General features: G+C 40.4%; 1 protein-coding gene across 1 annotated transcript in view; it reads left to right on the forward strand.

Moving 5' to 3' along the window:
* The window catches only part of LOC111218041 (kalirin-like), a 96,385-nt gene that overhangs the window by 54,914 nt on the left and 29,508 nt on the right, over positions 1-11,963 (forward strand). The window contains exons 12-18 of the mRNA XM_022740131.1: positions 1,119-1,217; positions 1,346-1,477; positions 5,415-5,537; positions 9,555-9,746; positions 10,095-10,264; positions 10,985-11,159; positions 11,795-11,963. The exon at positions 11,795-11,963 is cut by the window's right edge and continues 75 nt beyond it. Of these exons, the coding sequence (XP_022595852.1) occupies positions 1,119-1,217; positions 1,346-1,477; positions 5,415-5,537; positions 9,555-9,746; positions 10,095-10,264; positions 10,985-11,159; positions 11,795-11,963 (1,060 nt within the window). The remainder of the gene's footprint in view (positions 1-1,118; positions 1,218-1,345; positions 1,478-5,414; positions 5,538-9,554; positions 9,747-10,094; positions 10,265-10,984; positions 11,160-11,794) is intronic.

Raw genomic sequence — 11,963 nt, forward strand, 5'->3', positions numbered from 1 at the left:
ATGCTTATCTGTGGAAAGATAAGTCCAAATATATACACGCACACACAAAGCCCTGGGCAGAGGCTCAGACTGAGGCAGTTAGGCTTGGCAAGCTACGACAGCATTGTTTCCTGTCAGAGTGCTGCAAAAAGTGACACGCTCACAGACTTGCAAGGGTTTTTATCTTGTGCTCTTGACTTGATGCATCTGTTTAATGAGTTAAAAGGACAGCGCTGAGAGAGTTGCCTGAGGGGTTCGCTGAGGTCACCAATTAAAGTGACACAAACTGTAAGCAGAAGCTCGTCTTGTTTGTAACATCACATTCTCTATTTTGTTAAATAATAAGACAACACACATTTTGGAATCATTAACGTCAAAGAAGATGAAAGAGCAGGTGTTTTCTGCCGTGTGTGTGTGTGTGTGTGTGTGAGAGAGAGAGTAAAAGCGTGCTGAAGCTGTTCTTTGCTTGGTTGCTTTAAGTGAGACAGGAACTGAAATCACTTGTGAAAAAGAACAAATTCCCTCCTGCAGCTTTGGATTCTACCTCCTGATAACGGCAGTAACAAGCACCGCCTTGGTGTAGAATCATCTTTACAATCAACACATGGGAAAACTACTTCTTAGCTTGTGCATCATCAAAAACAGTACTGCTGAAAACAACTAGTTGACTAGTTGTCAGACAGTAGTGTGTATTTCATAAAATGCACACACATGGACCTGCAGGATGTTTCAACCTGCCCACAACAACTGAAATAACGATCTCTCTAACAGTATCTTGAAAGTTCATCATCCTTTTTTGATGATCTTCACTGATAAAATCGTTTGTCACTGGTCTCATTTCTTGCAGAAAGAAAACGAGTCGCTGCTTGTATGTGATGCAGAGGTTTCAGTGGTGTGTTTCCATGTATAATTTAGCAATTAGCAGTAGGATGTGAAATGCTGATTTAGAAAGCATATATTTGTTTTGGAGAGGAGAGAGAACAAAGAGAGGGGAGAAGCAGAAAAACATAAAATCCTTGAACTCTGCTTGTTTTTTTGTCTTCCCTTCAGTCTGTCTTCATCTACCTGTTCTTTCTTTCTGTCTGTCTATCTGTGTAGCCTTTCTAATCTCTGTGTGACCTACCTGTCTGTCTTTCCAGGTAAGTCAGGACGGTAAAGCCCTATTGGATGTCCTCCAGAGGCCTCTGAGCCCCGGCAACTCTGATTCGCTGACAGCCACCGCCAATTACTCCAAAGCGGTCAGTGCCATTATGTTAGTTTGTGCTGTCAGGGCTTTTTTACTAGCCACATACAAAAGATTAAATAAAAATCTAATACAATGCATGAAAAATGTCACTATCTAGTTAACATTTGTGTTACTTTGCAGGTTCACTGCATCCTTGATGTGGTTCACGAGGTTCTGCACCATCAGCGGCGTCTGGAGAATATTTGGCAGCATCGAAAGGTCCGACTGCACCAAAGGCTGCAGCTGTGTGTGTTCCAGCAAGACGTCCAGCAGGTACACACACATGCACAAAGCACACAACAAGCAAGTGAAATGAAAACATTAGGAGTGTGCTGGCTAGAGAGAAGTCCAAAAGACAGAGTGGAAGAGTGAGAATATATTGTTGATATTGGATGTAAACTTTGGTTTCTACAGAATGCCAGGTTTTTGTGGAACTTAGAAAAACACAATTCTAACAGTTTATTGCAGTTTTCAGTTTTATGTAACCATGAGGTCAGAGAATTTTCTTGAACCACAGTGGAGCATGTAATCTTGTATGTAAGCATGTAATCAAGTGAACAGACAGTAGTGATGTGTGTATGTATGTTGAATTTTGCTCCATGGAACAGATGAGAATTGCCGCAGTGTGTTCATTCTTCTCGGCAGTCTCCTCGTCCCAGCTGAAGAGTGTAATGCGAAAATTCCTGAGATAAAACGCTGAGAGCGGATCTCTGCTCCGCTGGTACCGCTGCTCATATTTCACAGACAAGCAGACGATGTGGGTTTGGAGAGGTGTCAGCGCAGATTCCTGGATGTTTTAGAGATATTCAGGAGCTCAAAATTTAATATCGCAGCTATATTTTATGAGGAGTATTTTTAACCAGCAGAGTGTATGTCATCATTGTGGTAGGCAGAGGTCTTGAGTATTATTTTACTTTCTTTAATGTGATTGTGGGTCTGACAGTAATGCAGTAGGAGTGAGGTACAACCAAATACCACTGGCATTACTGAAAACCCTGGCATCTCAGCTTAGACTCCACATGTGCACTCACTGACAATTTTTTCTTTTTCCCAAAATCATGAACATAACAGTACAGTAACAAGTACGCACAGTGACACTGATGCAAAGCAGCTGAAATCAGGCCCTGGCAATGTCATCCATCTGCAGAGTTGCTGCACTGAAGTTCCAGTTCAAGCTGTATCACCTCTAGGCAAAACAAGGAACAGCAGAAACAGTTAGGATCCGCAGATGTTGATGTGTTCCATCTGCAGGCAAAGAAAGTAACAGATAAGTTATGCAATTTGTTTGAAATAGGAAAACTCCAGCACACGAGAGAACTATGTCAATCCAGTCTACTGGTGACTCAATAAAAACAAAAATAGCATGTTGGTTGGACAAAACAAGACATGAACAAACAAGACTGGGAGCTTGTGACGGCAAATTTCCATGATTCTCTGACATTTTATTGACTAACAATGAAATGATGATTTGAAAAGGAGATCGAAAATGAAAAGAGTAATTAGTTGCAGCCTTAATGTAGTCATATAATCATTTAGTGTTGTTTCAGTCGTCAGGCCTCCCTCATTTTCATTGAAATAAGAGATTAGCTTCGTTTGTTGGCACAATTGAAATTCTGTCTTTAAATGCTGATAATTTAAGTTTCTAAAGGCTAACAACCTCAAATTGATATTTATGCCAAAGAATATAAATTGCAGGTTTTATGGTGTACTGGTATTAGCTCAGCGGTGTTGAGAGAAACAGAAGTCATAGAGAGAGCAGTACTTGTAGCAGCAGTAGCAGTTGTTTGTGACACTAATAGTAGTTGTAGCAGCAGGAGAACAGAACCATACAGACTCCAATACAGCGTCTCCACGCTCACACCATGCTGCTGCTATTACCATTTTTTTGGTGGTCACGTTCAGTAGTGCGCACACACACACACACACACACACACACACACACACACACACACACACACACACACACACACACACACGATAACTAACAAAAGCACATTGAATTAATTTCAGAGAGGGCTATTGTAAGTAAGAAAGAGAGAATTAGGGCACCAAGCATCAGCCATGCAAACTTTTATATGTGACCCACGAGAGAGTGTTTAAGAGATGTAAAAAGAAGAAGACAGAGAAAAATAGCGAGTGAAAAAGAGATTGTATCAGTAGGTTATAAATTAATTGAAAACAGAGCTTTACCAACTGTACCCGTCATGCATCAGTTTCTATGAGACCCTAGAGAGAGAGAGACGCAGAGACACACACAGACTCACAGTGGGCAAGAGACATACATAGTAACTGAGACGAGGAGCAAGTGAGAGAGTATGCTCATACCAATAGTCTATAAATCACTGAAAACAGGGCTATTCCAACCAGAGCTGTAATGCTACAGGATATATGCGACCCCAGAGAGGAAGAGAGAGAGATGCAGAAGTGAAGGCAGAAAGAGAACATAGTAGGTGAATAGTTTTATTTGGCAGTTTTAGTTGCACATTCAAACAAAGACAGTCCAGCTGCAGTCAGCATGCTTCAGCTTGTGTATGTTATGCCCTTACACTGACCTCTCTGTGGCTCCAGCTGGACCGAGTACACTATACTAACGTCATGAATTACAACACTGGCCATCCATACACACTGTTCATTCAAGGCCCAAAAGCCTTTTCTTGTAGATGTAGTGATGTGTTAATGTGTTCTGCCAAACGCAATGTTGGAACAGGGGTTATTGTCAAGAGAGTAAATTTTCAAATTTGAAGCTTGATCAGCTGCTTTTAGCTACACTCAAGGGGGTTGTTGAGGTCAAACCAAAATATGTATTCACATTTTATAGCAGTTTTCAATGTGACACAGATGTCAAACTATGTCAGCAGAAAAATATGTGTACACTTTACAGAAAGAGAAAAGTGGGAAAGTTTTATGTAAAGAATATATTAAGATTTTTTTTTCATATATTTGCCATAGAACATAGTTGGTCAAGGAGACAAGGTAACAATGCAGAAGGAGCATGTATGAAATGACAGGAAATCTGCAGCTCCCCTCATTTTTACGGAGCGTTACAGTGAGTGTCAGATCATCGTGTAGCTCATTGTCCGGCCCACAACTTTGCTGTTTTGTTTCACTCTCACAGGTCTCACAGTGTGATCTTCAGCTGTAGCCGGCAGCTGTTTTCAGAGAAAAAGCACTTAAAATCATCTCAGCTGGTTGGCTAATGTTTGTCACAGGGTTGTCACAGGGTTTTTTATTAATTCACCTGGTTTTATTCAGAGTATGTGAACGTGCGGCCTCACCGCTGAAGTGGTATGTGCAGGTGTGTGTGGAGGCTTTGGAGGTGTTAATGCATCGTTGTCGGAGGTGGGCTGAGTAAAAAAAGAAGGAAATGTAACTACCTACTTTTGCTGTTGAGTAATTGAGTTATAATGGAATTACTTTTTTTAAATTAATAACCTGTAATGAGTTATTGATTTCATGCAAGTAACTTGTCCAACAATCATCATAACATACTTCCTGGCACTGGCTGTTTAAGAGATGTGAAGTTGTGTATACCCCCTTTAAGATTATGCTGTCCTTTTCTGTAAGATAAATCGAGCTAATGTATAAGCCTAGCTTATAGCTATGTTTGACATCATGCTGCAGATTCATGGGCAAATATTTACATTTCCCTGCACACATAATTGCACAATTAGCCTAAAGTTGACCTACAGGGAAATTAGTCAATCAAATCCACATTAAAAAATACTAATTAATAGTTCTGGATTGTCGAAATAAAGTGCAATTTGCATCACAGTGTCCTTTAAGGGTTTCTGAAAATGTAATCATCAGTGGCAGAAAACACTACAAAAGAATGGTATAATGAAGAATATAAGCAAATAATGACCAAAAAAGGAAGCAAATATTTAGCAAATAAACAACAAAGCAAGGCACCTCCACCGCCTGCCAGTCGTCTCCAAAGCACGCCGATGCTCAGGTTTTGGCCAAGAGTCACAGAATATTCAACCTCCTGTTCTTCGCAGCTGCAGTGACCTACATTTCAGATCATGAAGGTTTCATCTGATCCATTTTTAATTCATTATGTCTGAGACCATTTTGTACTGCTGATCTGTATGTACACTGTCAGAAAAAAGGGTGCAGCGCCAGGAACACTCGGCTCAGCAGGTGACCTTTAATCCTGAGTGTTTGCTAGAGAGATGATCTGACGATGATCACTGTGTGCTCTCTCATCCAGGTGATGGACTGGATAGAAAACCATGGCGAGGCTTTCCTCAGCAAACACACTGGTGTTGGGAAATCCCTTCACAGAGCCCGAGCCCTGCAGAAGAGACACGACGACTTTGAAGACGTAGCTCAGGTGAGTCCGTCTGTCTGCGTGGGTTTCCACACAAGTATTGTTATGAAAAGTATGAAACACCAAACACCACAATGATCAATATTCTTCCAATAGAAACAGTTTTTGAGTTTTGTCTCCTCGAGTGCTGCTTCTCTATGTTTATGTCTTTACACTGTGAGCAAAACTGTAACTGATATGTTTTACTTCAACAGTAAATCAGTTACACCTGTATCCTCTTATGCTGTTATGGTTTCAATATATTGCAGTTGAATTTCTGAATGCATACTTGTAACTGAAAGTTTGTCCCAAAATAAAAATTGCGTCACTCTAAGCTTATGGAGTTCAGGAGTTGGTCAGCGGAGGTCCATGTCCATAGAAAAGATCCACTACCATGAAAATGTTAAAGTGATTTTTCTGTTTTTTTATTAAATGTTTTTTCGCCCGCCTTGTAAGCATCTGTAAGTAATCTGCCTTGATTAATCCCAAATTTTCATAACCACCATGTCTGGTGGTGGCAGGAAGCATGAAGATATGCTTCTACATAACCATTTATGGTTACAAGCCTTTCCTGAAAAATCTGCAGGAGATGTTATCCATTCCTGAATTTCACTGCTGCAGCCTGTTATGTAAGAAACACTGGAACTGAGGGTTTGAACGTAAAGATGAAAACAAAGAAGCACGTTGAAGCTCTCGGTAGATGTTTGGAAAATGTGAGCAAATACGTGTCTTGTGTGTACGGACAATGCTGCAGAAGAAATGCTTTAGGTGATGGGCTTTGAAGTGGATGGACAAAGTAAAAAATGATGTTTTCTCCACTGTAGTTGTCAGTTGTCTGAAATGATTTGTTATTAAGTCATGTAAGTTCTCGGATAGCAGATGTGTGCGTGTGTGCTGTAGAGCAGTGCTTCGAAAACCAAACAAACACGAGAATGTCCAACAATATCTTATGCTCTTCCTCTGCTTTCCTTCCTCATCTCATCGTTCTCTTCGTCTTGCTTTCATTTTTCTATCTTGTCGTATCGAGCTGAAATCCCTCCACCTTTCCAAGCTCACCTCAGCTCACCACTGTGTTTCCTCTTGAGGCTTTCTCAACAAATTGAGTGATTTTTAGTTCCTGAAAAAAGCATAATGTCATATATGACGTCCAATCCAGTCTCAAATCAAATAACAATAAAACAGGTGTCTACTCAGAATCCATGGTAGTTAATAAATCATTTTCTCACTTTGGTCGGTGGAGTTTCAGTAAAGTGATAATCCTATAAAACAGTGAATGTTAATCCTATAAATAGTGTGGTTGTGTAATCTGATGTTTACACTCTGGATTAGGATTAACCTTCATAACCTGCTGTGGATCAGCATTATTTGGGTCAGACTCTCTCTCACTCTGTTTTTTTCTCTGCTTTTTTCCCCATTAGCATTTCTGCGCAATTTGTGGTGTTTTGCTGGTAAAACTCTCCTCTTAGGAATATACATAACATTATTACATTTTGTACACATTTAAGATACATGCCAAGACATGAATACGTTAGTAAGTTTACCCACATTAAACTTTGACTGTCTCCCTCACATGCAAGTGAGTGTTTGTGTCTTTGTTTTTATGTAAGGAAGAACATGAGTGTCCATTTCAACTGAGCTGTTTGTATGTAGTGAGCTGTTTCACTGGGTGAGCTTTCATGTCCTTTTTACCATCTACTGCTATTTTACCTTCAGCTCCCCTCATCTACATCTGATTATCTGCTTCTCCAGTCGAACCAACCGAACATGAAACAGAATGACTTAATGAAAACCCAGAACTCATTTACTCTCATTAAAACTGTAATTCTCCAGCTTCTTCTCACTTCCTTAAAATTTAATTTCCCCAGGGAGGGTTGACACTGCTCCACCTGCTCCACCTCCAACATTTGTAGGTTGACAGGGAGGTCAGACAGTTACATTTTGTCAAGATATGGAAACCATGGTTTCTCTGGTTATTGCATTGACACAGTCTGGAAAACATTAGTGTGTTTGGAAATGCAATGAAAACTACAAAGCTTAGCTCTTTTGTTGTTGTCGTGGTAAATGGTTTGTAGCTCGTGCTTTTTTAGGTCATTGCTTCGGTTTTCGCGCTGTGTCATTACGAAGGGGCTGAATTATTGAAAGGTGTTTTCTGGGTGGTTTCTTGGGTTTTTGCAGGTCATTTTTAAGACTATTACAGTGTGGTCATGAGAGTATTGGTTGGTGGTTGCTGAGGTTTTTTGGGTGGTTGCTGGAGTGATAGGGACAGTTGCTGGGTTCTTCTGCATTGTTACTAGCTGTTTGCTTGGGTGTTGAAGCCTTGTTAAGGCATCGCTAGGTGGTTGCTATTGTGTTATAAATGGTTTCAGTGATGTTGTTCTGTGATGATAAGGTGTTTTGGTTGTTTGTCATGCTGCCACTGGTGTTTATTAGAGCCCAACTGATACAGGATTTTATGGCAAATGCTGATTTTCATATTTCAGGGTTTAAAAAAAATCTGATAACAATACATTGTCTGATACGCACAACCTGGACACTACAGTCACGAGATGAGCCGACTGGGCTGGAGCTAGCTGGTTAGCATGCTAACTTCAGTAAAGGAAAAAATGACCAGAGGATCCAGCTCTTGGCAAGTAAAGGAATGAAGTTTGATGATGAACCTACAATGTTCTAGTTAACTGCTGTTAGTGAGTAGAAAGCTGTCAATGCTAACATTGGCTATGTAGCAATAGCAAAATTTATGAACCTTTAATGATATATTTTTTATCAATCTCTCAGTTTGTTCATTCAGTTTATTTACTAAGTTGTCCTCATTCATTTACTTCTCCATTTTTATTTTCCGTTTCATTCATACATTCATTCATTTCTGTCCTAAAAAGTAAAAATTTGGCTTCTGTGTTCAGGTGACAGGGATGATTCTGCATTCCTGTCATCTCCCTGCTGTAATCCTCACCCAGAACCAAACCAGTCATGCAGCAAAGACTAATAATCTCTTGTAAATTATAATCTTTATCCTCTAAGTAATCCTTCTAACATATCATCTGAAATATCCATGCTGTAAGCTTTCACCCATATATCCCAACTCATTCCTGAATAATTGGATTCATAATGTAACATATTTTTCTCACTGTAGTACCACACCCCGACCTCCTTTAACCCCAAAATATGTCAGACGTGCTGTATTTCCTCGTGTGAAATATTCCAATGATAATCTCTCATACTTACTAGAATAGACCAACACTAAGCCAGTTTGTCCTGCTGAATGCTCAGAGCTTTAACACTCAGATGGGATTTGGTCCCTTTTTTTTTTTTTAGGGAGACAAAGGTAGATACAGGAAATGTTTTGATGTTGATTTACAGAAAATGGAATTAACATTTTAATACCACATGATCTGTGTGTGGGTGTGTGTGTGTGTGTGTGTGTGTGTGTGTGAGTAGAAGAACAGTAACATAAAAGAGAAGAAATATATAATGAATAATGGAAAAATGATGATGATGATGATGAAGCTAATAGCTAATGGTGATGATAGATAATTATAAATGTAAGAACAGTGAAGAGGATGACAGTGGTGATGAAGATCATAGTGACGATAAAGAAGCTAATGACTAAAAATGTGAGAGTAATGATAACATTTATAATGTCCTCTTTACAGATTGTGAAGTGATAGTTATAATGATCACGATGATGTAAGTGAAATACATGACAAGAAGTCCTGATCTATGAGAGGCCAACAACACTGTGATTCTTCACATTATCTTTTCAAAGTCTAATGTTTTTTTAATTTTAAGCCTCCTTGGATTATATTATCACTCATACCAATGCACTTAGAAAAGACTTAGTTAGTTGTCACTTAACCAGAGTTTGATCAGTTTCACATGAGAGATGATCGGTAATGTGGCCTGAAACAGAGGAGCTGTTCCTATAGAAGGTGCCAGTTACAAAGATGTGTTTCCATGGCCATTATATAAGACCAAGTAAATCCAGATATTGATAATGTTGTTGGTCATGCTGTTGATGATAATGAAGTCCCTTTCTTTTTTCAGAACACATACACTAATGCTGACAAACTGCTGGAGGCGGCTGAGCAGCTGGCTCAGACTGGAGAGTGCGACCCAGAGGAAATCTACAAGGCAGCCAGACATCTGGAGGTCCGAATCCAGGACTTTGTCCGGCGGGTCGAACACAGGAAGCTGCTGCTCGACATGTCTGTCTCCTTCCACACGCACACCAAGGAGGTGGGGCAACCAAACACATGCAAACTCAAGAAGGAACACATTCTCAGACATCCTGCTGCTACCAGCGAGATTCACCTGAATTAATTCTAAATTTCATCAATAACCACAAACGCTCTGACATGGGTTAAGTGTGTAATTACAGGTTTTTAGTCCCAAAAGGACAAACAGTTTCCCCTGCCACAATTAGTGGCACAGCAGTCTGTCTTGTAAGTGGTATTATTTTAAGCATCCCCTCCAGGATACAGCAATATTTAGGTGGTTAAGCAGAAGGAAAGTTCTGTGGTAATGGATTCATTACATTTACTAACCTACCTGTCTCTCTGCCCCTCTACCTGTCTGTGTGTCCAGCTGTGGTCGTGGATGGAGGAGCTGCAGAAGCAGCTCTTGGACGATGTGTGCTGCGACTCAGTAGACTCAGTTCAGACTCTGATCCAGCAGTTTCAGCAGCAGCAGACGGCCACGCTGGAGGCAACGCTCAATGTTATTAAAGAAGGAGAGGAATTAATACAGCAGCTCAGGTAATACTAAAATTTTTATCATAATTCATGATGGGGTTTTGAGAGGAAGAAAAATCAATAATGAAGCTCAGGTAATGATATTAATATTTATAATGTTATTAAATGGAGAGAAGGATTTATACAGCAGCTCAGGTAATAAATTTCACACTTAAATCATCATTAGAAAGTCAAATTCATACAGCTGCTCAGGTATGATTATGAATAATAATTAGCATTCTGGCACATAAATATGACAGATTTTTTCTTTTGGGAAATTGCACATTGTCTCATCTCGCCTCCTGTCTCCACTTTCTGTCTGTCTGTGTTTGTCCTCTTACTCTTTTTTCTGAAATAAAATAATGTGAAGGAAAGTGCTTGGATGTAATTGCCAGCTTGAGTATGAATACTGGTTAGTTGACATATTATCTGTAAGTTTATCCCCATTCTCTTTGAGACGGTAGAATGGAATTAAAAAGTCAAAAACTAGTAAGCTCTAGTTTGTCATGTTTTTTTTGTATTTCACAATAGTTTCAAATAAATAATGAGGTAAATGATTTTAAATAAATATTTTCATTCAAACCTGAAAACACCTTTAAAATCATGTCCACAACTAAACAGTATACGTGCCTACGTTGTTTAATTTTCTTGCCTCTTTTCCTGAAAACATCTCTCTCAAAAAAGAGATGTGTCAAAATGGGATTCTGTTGTCAGGAAGGTCTTACTCTGTGTCTCTTCCCACAGAGATGCAGCCATGTCAACCAATAAGACGCCACACTGCAGTTCCATTGCACATATCCAGGGGGTGCTGCAGCAGCTGGACGAGGCCCAAGGACAGATGGAGGAACTGTTCCACGAACGCAAAATCAAGCTCGATATCTTTCTCCAGTTGCGCATCTTTGAGCAGTACACTATAGAGGTTAGTGAGGGAGAGTGTGTGTTTGGTCAGTATCAAAGTGGACATACAGAACTCAGCAGGTACTTAAGCTTATTTTGGCAGATATACTGCTGATTTTTAAAGTGCAGCTCATTGGGAGCTGCATAGCTCTGCTCTGGGGCCCTGACGCACCAGTCTGACCTCCTCAGAAGTGCCACTGACAAAGGCAGACTGAGCGATGCATTGCCTCTCATTGCTTCACATCTTCTGTTACGTGCCTTAGCACTTAAACACACCAAAGACAACAGCCGAAGCTAATGACCTTCGGCCTGTTATTTTCTCAAAATACAAAGTAAGAATGTGTTTTTTAAAAGTTGCATCTGTCACTGCAAAGTTCAAATTTTTCTAGTTTTACAGTTCAGTTTTCAGCCTGGGGTCTTTTGCATGTGGACAAAGGGAAGAACTAGTCAGAGCTCTCTCTAACTGACTGCCTCCACTGTTGATTCAACATGTTCATTCAGGCCAACAGCCACTGATAAGAGCTAATTAGAGCTGGCAGTGATAGACACACCAGATAAAGCAACAATGGCCCATTGCCACCTGATGGTGGTGAAATGTGTAGTTAAATGTCTCTCCACCCAACATCTTCTGATCCCTTGTTTCTTCTGTTCCTGTAGGTGACAGCAGAGTTGGACGCTTGGAACGAGGATCTGTCTCGTCAGTTGAACGACGCCAGCCGCTCGGGCGGGAGCAGCAGTGGCAGCAGCGGCACTTCCTCTGGCAGCGCAGAGGACATCGGCCTGGCTGAGCAGCGGCTGAAACGACACGCAGAGAGGAAGGCAGCCA

Source organism: Seriola dumerili, unplaced genomic scaffold (genome assembly GCF_002260705.1).
Source record: "Seriola dumerili isolate Sdu_G_001 unplaced genomic scaffold, Sdu_1.0 BDQW01000052.1, whole genome shotgun sequence".
Lineage (NCBI taxonomy): Eukaryota > Metazoa > Chordata > Actinopteri > Carangiformes > Carangidae > Seriola > Seriola dumerili.